Source organism: Capricornis sumatraensis, chromosome 7 (genome assembly GCF_032405125.1).
Source record: "Capricornis sumatraensis isolate serow.1 chromosome 7, serow.2, whole genome shotgun sequence".
In the NCBI taxonomy this organism is placed as follows: domain Eukaryota; kingdom Metazoa; phylum Chordata; class Mammalia; order Artiodactyla; family Bovidae; genus Capricornis; species Capricornis sumatraensis.
In genome coordinates this window covers 27,419,146-27,438,409 of record NC_091075.1, presented here as the reverse complement: position 1 = coordinate 27,438,409, position 19,264 = coordinate 27,419,146, and the positions used below count along the sequence as shown (strand labels likewise).

Below are 19,264 nucleotides of genomic sequence, written 5' to 3'. Positions count from 1 at the left end.
AACAGAGGAGAAGGCAATGGCACCCCACTCCAGTACTCTTGCCTGGAAAATCCCATGGATGGAGGAGCCTGGTGGGCTGCAGTCCATGGGGTCACTAAGAGTCAGATACGACTGAGCGACTTCCCTTTCACTTTTCACCTTCCTGCATTGGAGATGGAAATGGCAACCCACTCCAGTGTTCTTGCCTGGAGAATCCCAGGGACGGGGGAGCCTGGTGGGCTGCCATCTATGGGGTCGCACAGAGTCAGACACGATTGAAGCGACTTAGCAGCAGCAGTAAAGGGAACAGAACTTTGAACTTTTTAAAATAAAGTAGCAAAAAAAGGAAGAAAAATCTATACACATAGCTCTCACCTGAGGGGAAATAATAAAAAGAGGACTATTTTAATTTGCTATTGTACAGATAGAGGCTGCAAATTATATAAGTTATCTATTCATTAAAGTAGACACAGGATGGTCATTTTTGAAGCTGTAGACTGCCATTTGGTTCAAATTACTATGAAACTCTTGAAAATAATTAAAATGTTTTTCTCTGAAAAAAAATCTATACTTCAAACTGCCTGACAATTAGAATTAAACACTAAAGTATTAAAATAGCAATGTAAAAAAAAAGCAATGTAAAGCATTAAAACTGCGAGGCTGTATCTCTCTGTAAAAATCTAAAACATATCAATAATCCAGTAAACATAAAGTTTAAGAAATCAAAATGCAATTTACTTCTTCTTGCTGATATTTTCCCAGTTTATATTTCCTATGTAGCATCATATACATATATTAACCCTTTCAAATGTAAACCAAACTCATAATATGAAAATATTTGAAAGTTATAAATCAAATTTGCTTAGAAGCCCATTTAAATAAACTGTAAAATAATATTTCAACTAAATACTTAGAAAGCAAGCAATGTCCTAGATTCTTTTGAAGATGCAGTTTTTCCTTAAGGAAAACTCTTGCCAATTTTTTTAAGTGGTTTATCAATCAGATTCCTTACCTAGCAAGAATAAAATTGTAAAGGGGACAAAAGCTCTGGAATTTAGCTAGAATTTAGTCTCACATTTTTGCATTCACTATATAAAAATAAGAGAAATCAAAATGCAATGTTTTATTTTGCCTACCTTAGCATGAAAATACATCCAAGAGGAATATTTTTAACCAAAGCTCTAAGTTATAAAGATGTGAAAGTGGTCTAGAATACATGAAATTCAGGGATAAAAATTTTTAATTTAATTTTAAACAACAGCTTCAATTCCCTTCTACACTAAATATTTTATCAGGAGCTTATACAAGTGTTCTAGATCTTTTCCTCCTCCTCTGGATTCTTAAATTATTCCAGTATACATCTGAGAACATTCTATGTAAAATACACTTTGTTAAGTATTTGCACATGATCTATTTCACCTAACATCAACCCTGTAATGAAATCCTTATGTTATACATAACTAAACAAGGCTTGGCAATGATAAGTAACTCATCCCTGTCAGAGTAACTCAGATCTGTCAGAGGCAAAGTCCATATCTGAATAAGGTCTTCAGACTACACCACAACTGTAGCTAATCACTTTATGTCATAATCACATGTTGCCTTACAATACATTGTACTATTAACTTTCACTCTTCCTGTCTTAATTTTTCCAATGTTCATGTCTTTAAAAGCAACAGCTGTATTGTGCTTTGATATCTTACAGTATCTTTAGTAGATTGATTCAAATTGCTTGTTTCATAGAAGAATTACAGACTACAGGTTTAAAAATTGTCTCACTTGTTAAATGGAAATGACACCAAATTTTCAAGCACTATTAAATGCTTCCCATGTATTAATTCATTTAATCCTCATGCCACCCCTATGAAATTGGTACATTATTGTCCTATTTTGCAGACAGAAAAGCTACAAGCTAGATAGGTTATCTAACTTGCCCAAGATTAAGGTTACAAGTGCGTTACAGGTGAGGCTTCAAAAGCCAAGTTATTCCGTCTGGAGTGGTTACATGCATGTGTGCTAAGACACTTCAGTCATGTCCGATTCTTTGCAACCCTATAGATAGTAGCCAGCCAGGCCCCTCTGTCCATGAGATTGTCCAGGCAAGAAGACTGGAATGGGTTGCCTTGCCCTCCTCCACAGAATCTTCCCAACCCAGGGACTGAACATGTATCTATTTCATCTCCAGCACTGGCAGGCGGGTTCTTTACCACTAGTGCCACCTGGGAAGCACCCCCTAAGACTATATAATGACTAAATGAAATTATGCCTTCATAAGTAGAAAAATTCAAAAAGTTTTAACTCTTGGCAATGATTTCTTGAATATGAAACCAAAGTGAAGTGAAGTCGCTCAGTCTGTCTGACTCTTTGCGACCCCATGGACCTCCATCCATTGAATTTTCCAGGCAAAAGTACCAGAATGGGTTGCCATTTCCTTCTCTAGGGAAATTTTCCCAACCCAGGGATCAAACCCAGGTCTACAGCATTGCAGACAGACGCTTTACCATCTGAGGCACCAGGGAAGCTCTAATGAAACCTAAAGCATAGGCAATAAAAGAAAAAATAGACAAATGGGCCTATATCAAAAGGAAAAAACTCCCGTGTATCAAAGGAAACGACAGAATAAAAGACAACCTACAGAATGGGAGAAAAAAAATCTTCAAATCAGACATCTGGTAAGTTTCCTAGGTGGCATGAGTGGTAAAAAAAAAAAAAACCCGCTTGCTAATGTAGATATAACAGATGTGGGTTCAATCTCTGGGTTGAGAAGATTCCCTGGAGGAGGGCATGGCAACCCACTCCAGTAATCTTACCTGCAGAATCCCATGGACAGAGAAGCCTGGCAGGCTATTGTCCATAGGGTCACGAAGAGTCAGACAAGACTGAAGCGATTTACCACACCGGCATAACTCAACAACTAAAAATAACCTAATTTAAAAATGGGTAAAGGACTTGAATATTTCTCAAAAAATGATATAAAAATGGCCAACGAGCAAATAAAAGGATCCTCAATATCACTAATCTTGAGAGAAATGCAAATCAAAACCACAATAAGATATCACCTCACACTTGCCAGGATGGGTACTGTCAAAAACCAACAAAGAATCAAACAGAAAATGACAAGTGTTGATGAGGATGTGGAGAAACAAGAACTCTTGCCCACTGTTAGTAGGAATGTAAAATTGTGCAACTCTTACAGAAAATGGTATGGCAATTCCTCAAAAAATGTGAAAATAAAATTACCAATATGATCCAGCAATCCCATTTCTGGGTATATATCAAAACCAATTAAAGCAGGATCACAAAGAGGTATTTGTACACCCATGTTCTTATAGCCTTATTTACAATATAGACTGTGATGGTTTCCAAGATATGGAAACTATCAATACAATCTATTCCTTGATGGTGAATGGATATTGAAAATGTGGTATATGCACACAATGGAATACTATGAAGCTTTCAAAAAGGAACTATCAGATTTATGCTACAACATGAATAAACTTCAGGGACATTGTGCTAAATTAAATAAGCCAGTGAAAAAAAGGCAAATCACTAAATAATTCCACTTACTATATAATAAGTATCCAAAGTAGCCACATTTTTAAGAGAGTACAGTGGTGGTTACGAGGAGCTGGGTGGAAAGGGGAAACGGAATTGTTTAATTGGCATAAAGTTTTAGTTTTGTTAAGACAAAAAATTCTGTAGATCTTTTGTACCACAGTGTGAAAATGCTTAACGTTATGGAATTGTACACTTAAAAATGGTTAAGTTGGTAAGCTTCTGTTTTTGCCACATTAAGAAAAAAAATCACTTATTTTCTTTCATTTCCCTCTTTCCTTTTCCTCAACAGCTGGGAAATTAAAAGGACAAAGAAAAGTATAGAAATTCAAGGACTTCAAAAAGTAGAAAAAAACTAAGAAAACAACAATATAAAACAGGTAACCCCACAGTCTTACTGACTTATTGCTAATTTTCTTCTTAACGTGGAAATATCCTGAACCTCAAGTGAAACTGTATCCTATGGACCAGATAATGGAATGTCGTGGTTAAGGGCCTTTTGAAGCTGGAGAGCTCAAATACTATTCTGACTTTGCTACAAATTACTGTGTGACCTTGGGTAAGATATTTTCATTCATTCACTCATTCATTCATTCACTCATCAAAAGGTCTGTTTCCATAAGAGTGAGCCTGGTCAAATGAATTCTAGGATCGAACTGAGGAATAAACGAAATAAGTCATATTAAACAGTAGGTACTTCACAAGCACTCACGAAGTGCTGGCTATAATTACTTTAGAGCCTGAAGAGCAAGAAAAGAGCAGGATTTCGACTAACGGAAGTCTAGAGCTCTGTTCCTAAAGATGTGCCTCATTTGTCGATAATTATGGTGCTATCAAATCGGACACTATTTAGCAAACCCTCACTGACTCTTATCCTTCTTGTCGTCCTCTCTTCTAAAGAACTCTCTCCCAGGGAAAAGCAATGTCATCTCAGGTGTTCGAAAATGTTTGCTTTGGGAACAGCGTTTTCCACCCCAGAGGCGGTGGAACCAGGGACCTGTATATTAACCACTGAGTTCCCTGTTCCTCTCACTTCACTAGGGACCTAGGCCTTAATCGACGATGAGGATGAGGAGGGAGGGGGTCACACAACCACACATCCAGATATAAAGCCCCATCTGGTAAGGCAGGACCAGATGAATCTCCTGGGAGAATGACAGCTGGACATTCATGAAAACCGATAGGGGAACCGGCAACTCTAGCCGGTGGCTCAGAGCCGGCATCTCGCAGGTAGGCCGGTGAGGAGGGAGTCTCGGGGAGCCCACGGCCGGCCCGGCCCGGATGTTCAGGGCCCGAGCGGGGGTGTGTCGGCGAGGAGCGTTCTGGGGGTCCGACCGGCGGGGTCCGGCGGGTGGGGGGCTCCGCGGCTCCATGAGGGCGAGGGTGGGGGCGGGGGCGGGCTGCGCGGCGGCCCGGGGACAGGGCGGGGAGGAAAGGGACCGAGGGCCTCACCGCGGGCCGAGGGCAGTGGGTAGAGCTTCTCGGCCTTCTGAAGGAAGCGCTGGGCCTTCTCGCGGTTGCCGGCGTTCAGGGCCTCCCGGGCGATCTCGACACATTTCTCCGCCTCATCCCGGTTCCCCTCCATGGCTTGCGCCTTCTTCCGTTTCCTGCGGGAGCTCAGCAACGAGGGGCGGAAGCCGCCGCCGCCGCTGCCGCTGAGGAGGCAAGGCCGGCCGGGGCTGGGGGCGTGAGAAGGCGAGCGGGGAGGAGCGCAGGCGACCGCGGCGGCGGGGCCCGGGCGCACTGGCGGGCTCGCAGCTCCGCCTCCTCACGGCGGCCTCCCCGCCCCCCGCGGGTCGCTACGGCGCGAGCCGCATCCCTCTGGCCTCTGGGCTGGGCTCCACCGCCGGGCCGTCAGAACCGGCTCGCTGATCCTTGCCGGCGCGGACAGGCTCGGGGCTCACCGACCTGGAGGGTGAGGGGGGCGTGCGGGCGATACCAGGCCGGCTGGCCGCCAGAGGGGCTCCCCTGAAGGGGTTCCGTCGCGGCGTGGACCCAGCCGCCAGCCTCAGCAACGCGGTGCTCTCCAACCCCCTGCGCGGCCCGCGAAGGCGGCAGGCCGCCTTCCTGGCGACCGGCCGACGAGTGGAGTTGGGGACATTCGTTTTCAGGAAAATCCCCAGGGATCGAAGCCCCCACCCCCCGGCCCCCTTCAGCCTAGGTCAGACTAGGGAGAATTCGGTCAGTTGAGGACCGGGCTGCCAGTCCCTGGGCACCGCTTCCGGCACAGCTGTTCAGGAGCCCAGTAGGGTGTCCTTTGACCCTAACTCCTGTTTCATTGCCTTATTTCATTCATACTCTTTTTCTGACTCAGTGCCATTAAACTCTTAGTACATCCCAAGAAGTACAAACACTTAATTTGTAGTTTGCACTTATTCTGGTAAAAACCAAAACGCTAGTAACCATGACCAAAACAGGACAGGAATCAGTTCTTTGTCAATGTATTACCTCATATAGGTAAACTTGGTATACCTAATTTTAATCATCACCCTTGTGAAATAATTGCCATGTTGGTATCCTAAGTGGAGGCAAAGGGCCCACCTTTTGCTTGGTATTACGTTGCCAGAAAGTGTCAAAATGATCCACTTAACCTAATTACAAAGTAACTACTTTCACACATTGTTCACTAAAGATATTGTCTACCATAGCAGCAAATATGGTAACTCAGGACTTTCAAAGAAATCTTGATTCTTCTCTGTTAAATGTGAATAGTATGTTCCCCAAAGATGTTACCATATACTGAACAATTTAATGCAAGTAACCTTCAAAAGAGCGTGTAGCACACTGCAAACATTATCAGTCTAAACTGAAAAGTTTAGACTGTGTAGGTAGGTAGCTACATACAGGACCTTCCTACCTGGCCTCTGCTCCCCAATCCCACTCAAGTCCCCACAGTGCTCTGGTGTAGTGCTTGCTGCTATCACAAACAGCAAACAAAGCTGATGAACTCAGATGGTTAAACTTAGCCTAAAAAACATCAACTTGTGCTGAAGTTTTAAAATCTTTTAATAGTTCATTACAATGTATTTTAAAAAAAAATACTTGGGCCTTTTAACTTTGTTGATCTACAGACAGAATTAACAGTAATTTCAAGGGAAGAAATGTGCTTAAGTTATTGCAAGCTAAGATACCTATTCAAAACAAAGCTGTTCCTACTATAATCAAGCAAATTTTATACACAACTAGTTTGGGATATGACCTTTATTGAGCTTATCCACCAGAGTGGAAATAATGTCTGTACAAAACCAAATGTTTGTTACTATAACTTCTGCATCACAATTAAAATCCAAACAGTTTTTTAAAAACAGTCAACTCAATCAAAACCCACTACTTCAGAATCAATAGCTTCTTTGAAGCCACAGTAACACTTAAATATGGTTAAGACTCAAATGCAGAAATTTGGTTGGTTGGAAAGCTAATTAAACTTCCAACTTTCTCAAATAGAATTACAAAAAGGCAAAATTGTGTTTTTCACAGAGATACAGTCCACTGGAATCACCAACACTGGACAGCTGTTAGAGTATTTAGAGTCCTGAGATAATAAGGAATCCAGGCATCCTTTAGACAGTCTTCTGTTGTCCTTTCTTTCCAATCAGAGATTTGTGGATGTGTGGAATGACACCTAGAAAAGGGATAAAATAACATACTACTTTAAAACCAAGAGTTTAATGTTCAACTTGGAAGATGTCTTTCAATGTAAGTGCAGAGTAAAAATTCAGAAATACATAGAGAAATCAAATTTCATAATGCAACCATACTACAGATCAATGAAAATACACTGTGTCCTCTTTTAGACTGAAAATTACTAGAGGGAAATTTAAAAGCAAATTCTTTTCTCTAGAGAAATTTATAAGTTAATATTTACATACCACCACCAGCAATTGTAGCCTTGATGAGAGAGTCCAATTCTTCATCTCCACGAATAGCAAGTTGCAAGTGACGAGGGGTAATACGCTTTACCTTCAAGTCTTTTGATGCATTTCCTGCCAATTCAAGTACCTAGAAGGCAGAATGCAATCAATCTCCTTCCAACTTTCATTAACGTCAAGATCCAGACAAGAATCAAACCTTCACGATGAAGGTATATCTACCAACTGTCATCTCCCCCACTACCTGAATGGCAAGATAAGCAAAAGCCATAAAGAGGGCACGCAATTTTATTTCCTAAGGCCGCAAAGTCAAGCTCAGGAGGATCCCCATCATGATCACCAGCCCCCTCTAGCGTTGTCGGAAGCTTCTCGCTGCGTTCAGAGCCTGGGAGTTTTCTTGCATCACTTTCCTCCTTCCCTCTCGCCGCCTCCCCCCACCCCCTCCCAACCTTTTCCAGATTATAGGCGTACACCCATTTACCTCTGCGGTGAGGTACTCCAGGATGGCTGCGCTGTACACAGCGGCAGTCGCGCCCACACGTCCATGGCTAGTCGTCCTAGATTTCAGGTGTCGATGAATACGGCCCACTGGGAACTTCGTTTTTAGCATACACAAACATAAATGCACAAAGATAGACGAGCCAAAGATAATTAATTATACGCGCGCCAAAGGCAGGGTCATGGACGCCGGTGCAGCAACGCGCCCCACCACAGACACACGTGATCGCCACCCCCCCCGATATTTATTGCATCGGTAAACCAAGTCGCGACACTATCACCCACGCAAAGACGAAACGCTCAGCTAGAGCGATGATAAACAAGAGAGGAAAGGGAAAGAAAAACGCCACGATTCCCAGAATGCACGAACAACCACTGACCTGCAAACCGGCTCTCTGCGAGCGGGAAACCGCCTTTGTCTTGGCCTTTCCGGAGTCCTTCCCAGCCTTACCGCCAGCCTGCGGCGCGCACACGCCCGCGAGCGAAGGAGGAACGCAGAATATAGGATTACCAGAGCAGCGGGCCCTTCCCCCACCGCGCCGCGGCTCGGGCGCGAGCGCGGCCCCGTGCCCAGCCGGGGTCTCCGGCCCGCGGCGCGCCGCAAGGGCGACCCCGCCCGCCCGTCCCCCGCCGCGCGCTCGGCGCGGCCGCGCGCCTCGGTCCGCCCGCTCGCCGCCCGCCGGCCCCCAGCGGCGCTGCGCGCGCCACCCAACCGTCACCGCCCGCCGCGAGATCCGAGGCTGCTCCGCTCGCCGCCGACAAAACACCTCCCCTTGCTCTTCCAAATCCTGTCTCCGCGCGTTCCCAACCGTCGCCGCTTCACCCCCATCTCCGTGTGTAACGGGTTTTTCTCCCGCCGGCAAAAACCCGCGGAGTCTTCGAGCGTCTCCACCAAGTTTACCATTTCGAATTCTGCTGAAGCTCAAACAAGCAAGGCAGAGAAAGGACTAGTCAGACACCCAGCGAGAACCAGCCGCCTACTCCTTCGTCGCACCGCGATTCAAACTGCGCTGTCTCCCGCCTTCCCCGCTCCCTTTATACTGCAGAATGTTCCCTCATCCGGGAACTCGGATTGCTCATCCCACCAATGGCTGCCCCCCGCCCTCGGGACGCGTCCTTGAAGCTTTAGCCAATGAGAAAGCGAAGAAAAGGGCGGAGGGGCGGGCGCTTCACAGCTCGAATCCCTATTGGAGCATGCGGAAGGAGGTGGGGGAGGGCGGAGGGATTGGAACTGGGGAGAAGAAGGGCACAGCGGCGGGAGGGAAGAAACAGAGCGAGCTATGCTGCGGGAGCTAGGGGAGCCCCCGCCCCCGCCCCGGCTGTGGTCACGTGTCCGAGAGGCGGAGTTGAGAGGCTCACGGGAGGGGCACGCAGTATCGCGCACCCTACCATCACCCGTTCGCCTTCGTCTCCTAGCCTGATTCCAGAGACCACGTGAAGTCTCCGCGGGGTCTAGCGCGCCCCACTTCCTGCCCTCCCCTTCCAAATGAGCACCTCGAAGGCAGAGACCCAGCAGTCCACAGCCTTCTTCCGAGGCCCGGGGTACTCTTTTCCCTGGTACCTCAGCATCGCCCAGCTTTTTCAGTCTGACAGGTGGCGCGAACGCGTCCAGTGAGAGGAGCCCCAATTCCTTCCCTGACCACAGTCTTGATAGTGATTTCAGTCTTCTAACCCCCCTGGGCGAGTCTCGAGCCACCGACTGATCATGATCCACTGCTCCCACGTCATTTTCAGTTCTAACTCCCTCGTCTTTCCTCACCATTTTTGAATGCCCTAACCACCCCCCTCCACCCCAGTGGGATACTTTCACGGGAAAAACGGTGATGAAAGCCCCCTTGCTGGTCAGAAAAGACACTTCGGTCTGCCCCTAGAGGGCTTGGAGTGAGACGATATTCTTTAATCAAATCATAACCCGTGTCTTTCTGGAGATTACACATCAATGGGTTGTACCTATAGCCTGGTGTCTAAAGTTGATTTAATGAAACCTCAAAGCTATTCTGTGTCAACTTTTCTATGCTAAACAGTTTGCTACATGACAAATGTTCTGTAAATGTCAGTGCGGTGAGTTCTAACGTGATTTAAGGACAGTTACAGATGGTCCATGTAATCAGTTGCAAATGATGGGCTTAAAAAATAGTACTGTACACACAGCACTATCATAATGCCAGCTACTTAGTCGTCCAACTAATAGATTAATAACACCTGTGTACATGTCCAGCAGCTTGAAGACAGTAATGATCTGTCTTTTATATTTATAGCATTTAATAGTGTATTACATATTAAATATATTTCTGATGTCCAAAAGTTTTAATATATGTATTCTTAAGTACTGTAGTTTGAGTTTCAGTTTGAAAGGTTTTATCAAATTAGAGGACCCTTCCATATCTGGTAGATAAGTAAGTTCCAGTGAAGAAGTTCCCAACAATTTGACAGAGTTTTGTTATTTTCTTCCCCTTACAAATGAGGAATTTTTACATTGTAATCAGTAGCAAGAGTTAATCAGTTCTCCCACGGAATTGTTACAATGACATTTTAAAACTGTGAAACCTGATGTAATAGTTAATCTGAGCCCTGCTGAGGCTTCCTGATATGTACTTTAGAAGCCGACATTAATACCTTTTCCAGTTTGGATAATATGTACTCTTTGCTATGAGATCCAGCTAAAGGAATTCACTGTTGCCTCACTGAACAGTGGTTAAGAGAATGTGCTCTGGAGCAAGAAGAGAACTCTGCTCTGCTTCCTTCTCAGTGTGTCATCTTAGTTACTTTTTGGAGCTTCAAGTTTCTCTTCTATGAAAAGAGTACAGTAACACCTATTCTCAGGTAGTTGTTGAAAGATTAAAGGAGAAGGTATGCAATGTATGCTCCAACATGTGTTTATCACATAGCAGCAGATGATAATGATGGTGTCCTCTACATTGGATGTGGGGAAGGATGAAATAAAGTATCTTTGATTCCTAAATCTTTTCCCCTGTCTACCACACCGTCTTCCTTTGACATGAAAGTAAAAAGCCACAATGCAAGCCTGAAACCTACCTAGGCCCCCTGCATTGGGAGAGCAGAGTCTTAGCTACTGGGCCGCCAGGGAAGTCCCTACTTTAATTTTAGATTGCCTATCACTTGCTGAAATGGATCTTAACTGTTATAGTAAGGCAACAACCTAAATCTTGGGGAAAGAAAGCACACTTTACTCTGCAGCACTGAGAAACCCATCACTGTTTCTGAGAAGGGGAGAATACAGTGTTCCTCAATTTTAAGATACTAATTTAGCATGGAGTAAAAGCCAAATCATAAAAGAGAAAATTTTTGTGAGAAGACTGATGTATGTCATAAAGCTGATGTACGTCATTTAGGTATAAACTCTAAAACCATGTAACACTGAAACCAAGACAAGGATGTAAAATCTTGAAGGAAGACTGAGTAATATTTAGTAACTCGGTGTGGCATTTAAGAAAGTGTAGGAAGGATAAAGTGTAAATGAGAAAGGGCATACAAGCAGATCCTCAGGTTTTTTAGATTGATGGTTTAGGATATGAAGTAGCATCTATAGAAATGAAAATGCCAAAAGGGTAGACATGGATGAGCAGAGGAGAGAAGAAAGAGGAAAGCCAGGAATGTTATGAAAAGTTTAAGCTGCCATTCGGGGAATCCAAGTGGAATTTTCTAGTAAGTATGCTGACAATGAGGGCAAGAGTTTGTGAAAGAAAAATTTTCAAAAATATATCCTAAGAAGCATCTCTAAGAAAGAAACTTTAGGTGATGATATCAGCACTGTTACAAGATAGCATGAGGCATATTTAACAGTTTATGTGAGCAAAAATTGGTTGGATCCACTTTTAAATTAAGTGAGCCATTATGAAATTTGTAATTCAACAAAGTGGTGGCTCAGATGGTAAAGAATCTGCCTGCAATGCAGGAGACCCAAGTTTGATCCCTGGGTCAGGAAGATCCCCTGGAATAGGAAATGACAACCCACTCCAGTATTCTCGCCTGGAGAATCCCATGGACAGAGGAACCTGGTGGGCTATAGTCCATGGGGTCACAAAGAGTTGGACGTGACTGAGTAACTAACATTTACTTAAAGTTTCTTGTTATTAAACATGTTTTAAAAATCATCAATTTAATGTGTAAAAAAAGCAATCAATTGGAATTGGCACCGCCAAGCTGGAAGTAGTTAGAGGTACTCCATCAACAGGAGCTAGGGGAGAAGACTTCTTTAGGGAAGGTCTGGAAGCAAAGAAAGGAACTTATTTGATTGGTTTAAAAAGATTTGATTAACTTAAAGCAATTGGTCATCTCTAGGTTTTGATTTCATAGTCTTGAGGCATTCACAGGTATAGATTTTAGGCTATTTTCAGAGCATTAGAGCCACCTCAGTCTAATAACCTCCTCGTTTAATTTGACACCACAGATGCTAATACCAAGGAAAAGAGTGAATACAACTGAAAGCTGAAGAGCAGTCAAAAAGATCTAGAGAAGTAAAATGTAGTGTCTCACTAGATGTAATGATTCCACACTAAACTAGAAAACTGTAGTTACTATGTCTAGTAACATGATGTTTATCACATGTATACTGCTCACTCTAGGTAAAGAGGAATCTGCATTTGGTCTTTACTCCTCTCTTCTGTTTGCCAAAGATGATGATGTTGCCATAAATTCTGAAACTAAATGGCTTTATCAAAAGTCTTGGTTATTAAGTAAATATTTTTTGCTCAATGTTATAAGGTAATGAGAAAAGTCCATTTGTTAAATTCAGTAAATCAGACATTCCACAAGGCTATCTTAGTACTGTTGGGAATCGAAATGCCACTTTCATCCTGAGAAGTTAAGGGAGCACCAAAAAAAAAAAAAAAAAAAGGCAAGAGTCTAAGGCCATTCAGTTTATATTGCACAGTCCTCTACAGACTCAGCCCCAGGGGAAAACCATATAAAAGGTGTAACCATCACACCTATTGTTAAAACCTTATACAGATAAGTGCGACTCCCTAGGCCTCTCAGTAGGATGATCATGGCTCAGAGAAGAAGCTGAGGGTTTTTCCATACCCTAAGACTTTCCCAGCTTTATTTTGTGTGGGTGCTATGTATGTGTGTTGGAAAAGGAAATGGCAACCCATTCCAGTACTCTTGCCTGGAAAATCCCATGGACACAGTCCACAGGGTTGCAAAGAGTATGACATGACTGAGTGACTTCACTTCACTTTATGTATGTGTGTATATGTGTGTGTGTGTAGAAATGGGAGTGGTTGCTTGGAATTATTTGTCAGCATAGAGTAACCTGCTGCTGCTGCTAAGTCACTTCAGTCGTGTCCAACTCTGTGTGACCCCATAGACGGCAGCCCACCAGGCTCCCCCATCCCTGGGATTCTCCAGGCAAGAACACTGGAGTGAGTTGCCATTTCCTTCTCCAATACATGAAAGTGAAAAGTGAAAGTGAACTCACTCAGTCATGTCCGACTCTTCAGTTCAGTTCAGTCGCTCAGTCGTGTCCGACTCTTTGCGACCCCATGAGTCGAAGGCCGCCAGGCCTCCCTGTCCATCACCAACTCCCAGAGTTCACTCAAGACTCACGTCCATTGAGTCAGTGATGCCATCCAGCCATCTCATCCTCTGTCGTCCTCTTCTCCTCCTGCCCCTAATCCCTCCCAGCATCAGAGTCTTTTCCAATGAGTCAACTCTTCGCATGAGGTGGCCAAAGTACTGGAGTTTCAGCTTTAGCATCAGTCCTTCCAGTGAACACCCAGGGCTGATCTCCTTCAGGATGGATTGGTTGGATCTCCTTGCAGTCCAAGGGACTCTCAAGAGTCTTTTCCAACACCACAGTCAAAAGCATCAATTCTTCAGTGCTCAGCCTTCTTCACAGTCCAACTCTCACATCCATACATGACCACTGGAAAAACCATAGCCTTGACTAGATGGACCTTAGTCAGCAAAGTAGTGTCTCTACTTTTGAATATGCTATCTAGTTTGGTCATAACTTTTCTTCCAAGGAGTAAGCGTCTTTTAATTTCGTGGCTGCAGTCACCATCTGCAGTGATTTTGAAGCCCAAAAAATTAAAGTCTGACACTGTTTCCACTGTTTCCCCATCAGTGATGGGACCGGATGCCATGATCTTCGTTTTCTGAATGTTGAAAGCTAATTAATCCAACCAACAATCTATCTGAGAATCATCTTGTTTACTTTTGTAACCGCTTTAAGTTTTCCCCAGTTTGCTATAGAATTACTTTCATTGAGATTTTGCACTGTCTGGGCCCAGGCAGACAGTGAAACAGCAATGCTTTTGTTCATAGGAATAGATAAGGCTATCAGATCATGATTAATGAGTCACTAGGTTTAGGATATTTGAGGCATGATATTAAGCAAGATCAATTGCTCAAAATACTTTTTTGAACCTTGTAAATTCTGTACATTTACAAGGCATTTTATGAGTTTTCTATGGAATTTGACCTAGAGGTCAAATTTCAACCTAAACATGTCTGAGGTAGATGTGATCATGGCTTATCTTCATTTTAAAAGATGAAGAAATAGACTTAGGGGACATTCAGGGATAAAAGAGACCTGATGTACATTCTCTGTGCTCTTTTATCGTTTCGTATTAATGAGTTAAAAACCTTGGAAGAGGATTTGATTAGTGCCCATGACCATATATAGCTGTGGTTATCTCTGTTTTAAATGAAATAGATGCAATCTCTGAACAATTTTGAAGACATCAATGTTATTCTTTCTAGATGAATACCATTTTCATTATCTTCTAGTGTCCTGATGTTTTGTGAAATAAGTTATTAATTTCTTCGATAAGCCTTCTCTACTGCTCAGAACCTCAGCAGGAGGCAGCCTGAGATGAACTCTTCCTCCATTAATAGATTATTCCAACAAGTCTAGGCAAGAGCTGGCCAGGTCATTTGTCATATTTCACCACAGGATATGGAAATTTACATGCTGGCTCTTTGTTTAGATTTTTATTTCCTGTTTTTAAAGTAAAACAGTGTACTCATTTTAATTCTCAAAAATGAAACAAATCACTTTTTCTCCAAACTTAGCTGACAATTCAGGAATTTTATAAAAATCTGAAGAAGAGAGAAAAGAGTTATATATATAATTATAATGTAGAACCTGTTTCACAACACTGATTTTGTAATAAAACTTTACTAATTTTACAGAAAGTGCTGTTTCAAATTAATGAATTATAAATTACAGAGCACTTGATAAATATATATGATATGTATAAAAATAAACATATAGCAAAGGTATAATACTTTTACATATGAATATATATAAAACTCCAAGTGACCAGTAAATAGTTTTGCCAAGAACTAGTCATCTCCAACTATTTGCGACTCTGTACCGTAGCCCGCCAGGCTTCTCTGTCCATGGGATTTCCCAGGCAAGAATTCTGGAGTGGGTTGTGATTTCCTTCTGCAGGGGATCTTTGTGACCCAGGAATCGAACCTATGTCTCTTACATCTCCTGCTTTGGCAGGTGGATTCTTTACCATTAATTAGCGCCACCTAGGAAGATCATATATAACACTCCAAGTGACCAGAAGATAGTTTTGCCAAGAACAATATTAGTAGATTTGCTTTAAAAAAGAATTTATAATGGCATTAATGATATATAAATGTATTAAAGATCAAGAACTTTTATAATATATATTTGGAAATGTTTGTATTTTGTGTTCTCTACTAAGTAGGTTTACAAACATTCTTTGTGGCTGATTTAAACTATAGTTCAGTTTCTGTTTCCAATGATATATTAAAAATTCTCAAATAGGATCCGAAATATTGAGGCTCTACTCTTGGTTGTCTGTGGCAATCTGATTGCCTCCCAAAAGTAGGGGACATGACTTGAGACTGCATTTACAAAACATCACATTTTTATTCAGCCTGCTTATTGTGGAGGTAGGTCAGATCTCCCCAAGTCACTCCTAGGTGCTGAAACTTTGTGTTGAATGACAGCTCGTGTGAAAATACAGACACATAGAAAGCTGCGCCTGTCATGGATCTTTGTTCCACTTGCCTCACACATATCCAAAGGCAATTTTGCAAGTGGGACACAGCACCTTTTCAGTGACACGATCTTTTTATGGGTCACAGATTTCTATAGAAACATCGGAGCAAATATATTGAAGAATATTAAGCAGATAACCAGAGCCTTAACTGACCAAGACTGGCTCACTGTTCATCAAGCCCATGTTTTCTTCCTGAGCTTTCCACCAGAAGTCCTGCTCCACGCAGAGGGAGTGGCCAAGTGACTGTTTCTTGTCAAGATGTGTGGAAGTGGTGTGCGTCATTTCCACATCAGGGCTTTTGAAAGTAAGTGTGCCTTCTCCACCCTCTTTTTCTCTATTGAGAGTTGGATGCAAAGCAGGAGACTTCCAAGTAAGATAGGAGATTAAAACCATGAGATCAATCTCACAAAAGCCACCTGCCAAGAAAATATACCAGGCAAATACTTGCATTGTGTTTAGTCCCCACAATTTTGTTGTTTGTTACAGCAGTTAGCCCTCCCTAGCTAATTACCTAGCTTACAGACACAAAACATGAAGGCAGAGGTGTTTTTGAGAGACCTGCTGCTGCTAAGTCGCTTCAGTCGTGTCCGACTCTGTGCGACCTACGTATGTGTAATCTATTATTATTAGTACGCTGGTTTCATTTGCCAGTATTGTAAAATAGAAGGATAAGTTTTGGCAAACATTCCCTACTAAAGAATCCTTGTTTTCATTATTCCCTACTGTTAAAAAAGTAATTAATTAATGTGGCTGCTTTGGGTCTTATTGCCGCATGTAGGATCTTCGATTTTTGTTGAAGCGTGAAGGATCTTTATTTTCAGCATGCAGGTTCTTTAGCTGAGAACGTGAACTCTTAGTTGCAGCATGTGGGATCTAGTTTCCAGGGATCCAGTCTAGGCCCCCTGCATTGTGACAGATTCTTAGCCACTGGACACCAGGGAAGTCCCCATTATTCCATACTTTTAAAAAGACTGTTATTGTAAAAATATAACTTATGCACAGGTTTACTTTCCATGGCAGTATTTGAAACAGCAAAAGACTGGAAATAACCCAAGTGATCATTGATCAGTTCAGATCAGTCGCTCAGTCATGTCCAGCTCTTTGCAATCCCATGGGCTGTAGCATTCCAGCCTTCCCTGTCCATCATCAATTGGTGGAGCTTGCTCAAACTCGTGTCCGTCCAGTGGGTGATGCCATTCAGCCATCTCATCCTCTGTCATCCCTTTCTCTCCTGCCTTCAATCTTTCCCAGCATCAGGGTCTTTTCCATGAGTTGATTCTTCTCAATAGGTGGACAAAGTACTGAAGTATCAGCTTCAACATCAGTCCTTCCAAGGAATATTCAGGACTAATTTCCTTGAGGATGGACTGGTTGGATCTCCTTGCAGTCCAAGGGACTCTCAAGAGTCTTCTCCAGCACCACAGTTCAAAAGCATCAGTTCTTCCTCACTCACCTTTCTTTATAGTTCAACTCTCACATCCATACATGACTACAGGAAAAACCATAGCTTTCACTAGACAGATTTTCGTTGGCAAAGTAATGTCTCTGCTTTTTAATATGCTTCCTAGGTTGGTCATAGCTTTTCTTCCAAGAAGCGAGCGTCTTTTAATTTTATAGCTGCAGTCACCATCTGCAGCGATTTTGGAGCCCAAAAAAATAAAGTCTGACACTGTTTCCACTGTTTCCCCATCTATTTGCCATGAAGTGATGGGACCAGATGCCATGATCTTCGTGTTCTGAATGTTGAGCTTTAAGCCAACTTTTTCAGTCTTCTCTTTCACTTTCATCAAGAGGCTCTTTAATTCTTCTTTGCTTTCTGCCATTAGAGAGGTGTCATCTGTGTATATGAGTGAAGTGAAGTCGCTCAGTCGTGTCTGACTCTTTGCAACCCCACAGACGGTAGCCTACCAGGCTCCTTCGTCCATGGGATTTTCCAGACAAGAGTACTGGAGTGGGTTGCCATTTCCTTCTCCAGAGAATCTTCCCGATCCAGTGATCGAACCTGGGTCTCCCGCATTGTAGGCAGACGCTTTACCGTCTGAGCCACCAGGGAAGCCAAGTTATTGATATTTCTCCCAGCAATCTTGATTCTAGCTTGTGTTTCATCCAGCCTGGAATTTAGCATGATGTACTCTGCATTTAAGTTAAATAAGCCGGGTGACAATATACAGCCTTGACGTTCAGTTTGGTTCGGTTCAGTTCAGTCGCTCAGTCATGTCCGACTCTTTGGACCCCATGAATCGCAGCACGCCAGGCCTCCCTGTTCATCACCAACACCCCGAGTTCACTCAAACTCACATCCATCGAGTCAGTGGTGCCATCCAGCCATCTCATCCTGGGTCGTCCCCTTCTCCTCCTGCCCCCAATCCTGCCCAGCATCAAAGTTTTTTCCAGTGAGTCAACTCTTCGCATGAGGTGGCCAAAGTACTGGAGTTTCAGCTTTAGCATCATTCCTTCCAAAGAACACCCAGGCCTGATCTCCTTTAGAATGGACTGGTTGGATCTCCTTGCAGTCCAAGGGACTCTCAAGAGTCTTCTCCAACATCCATTCTTCGGCTCCTTCCCTATTTGGAACCAGCCTGTTGTTCCATGTCCAGTTCTAACTGTTGCATCTTGACCTGCATATAGTTTTCTTAGGAGGCAGGTAAAGTGGTCTGATATCTCTTTTAAGAATTTTTCATGGTGTTGTTGTCATCCACGCAGTCAGAAGAGTTTCGCATAGTCAATAAAGCAGATGTTTTTCTGGAACTCTTGCTTTTTCTGTGATCCAACAGAAGCTGGCAGTTTGATATCTGGTTCCTCTGCCTTTTCTAAATCCAGCTTGAACATCTGGATGTTCACATACTGTTGAAACCTGGCTTGGAGAATTTTGAGCATTACTGTGCTAGTGTGTACTGCTGCTGCTCCTGCTGCTAAGTCGCTTCAGTCGTGTCTGACTCTGTGAGACCCCATAGACAGCAGTCCACCAGGCTTGTGCGTCCCTGGGATTCTCCAGGCAAGAACACTGGCTAGTGTGTGAGATGAGTGCAATTGTGCAGTAGTTTGAACATTCTTTGGCATTTCCTTTCTTTGGGATTGGAATTGAAAACTGACCTTTTCCAGCCCTGTGGCCACTGCTAAGTTTTCCAAATTTGCTGGCATATTGAGTGCATCACTTTCGCAGCATCATCTTTTAGGATTTGAAATAGCTCAACTGGAATTCCATTACCTCCACTAGCTTTGTTTGTGGTGATGGTTCCTAAGGCCCACTTGAGTTTGCATTCCAGGATGTCTGGCTCTAGGTGAGTGATCACACCATCATGTTTATCTGGGTCGTGAAGATCTTTTTTGTACAGTTCTTCTGCGTATTCTTGCCAC

General features: G+C 43.2%; 2 protein-coding genes across 3 annotated transcripts in view; both read right to left on the bottom strand.

The window, feature by feature from the left end:
- The window catches only part of DNAJB14 (DnaJ heat shock protein family (Hsp40) member B14), a 39,891-nt gene extending 34,772 nt beyond the window's left edge, over positions 1 to 5,119 (bottom strand). The window contains exon 1 of one of the 2 annotated variants that reach the window (XM_068975460.1): positions 4,987 to 5,119. In XM_068975460.1, coding sequence (XP_068831561.1) covers positions 4,987 to 5,119 — 133 coding nt within the window. The remainder of the gene's footprint in view (positions 1 to 4,986) is intronic. The other variant, XM_068975461.1, reaches the window with a different exon arrangement.
- Positions 5,120 to 6,568: 1,449 nt separating this feature from the next.
- H2AZ1 (H2A.Z variant histone 1) lies at positions 6,569 to 8,940 on the bottom strand. Its single transcript, XM_068975146.1, has 5 exons — positions 8,803 to 8,940; positions 8,282 to 8,359; positions 7,885 to 7,998; positions 7,404 to 7,533; positions 6,569 to 7,156 (listed from the first exon to the last, which is right to left on the bottom strand). Exons 1-5 carry the CDS (start codon positions 8,803 to 8,805, stop codon positions 7,095 to 7,097), a joined length of 387 nt encoding a protein of 128 aa, XP_068831247.1. The 5' UTR covers positions 8,806 to 8,940; the 3' UTR covers positions 6,569 to 7,094.
- Between the last annotated feature and the right edge of the window lie 10,324 nt (positions 8,941 to 19,264).

Excerpts from the sequence above, each read along its gene's own strand:
- H2AZ1 (XM_068975146.1), bottom strand. Across the intron at positions 7,999-8,281 it reads CGCAGAGAGCCGGTTTGCAG|TTCCCAGTGGGCCGTATTCA; the intron begins GTCAGTGGTTGT and ends CTAAAAACGAAG. Across the intron at positions 7,157-7,403 it reads GGCTACAATTGCTGGTGGTG|GTGTCATTCCACACATCCAC; the intron begins GTATGTAAATAT and ends TCCCTTTTCTAG.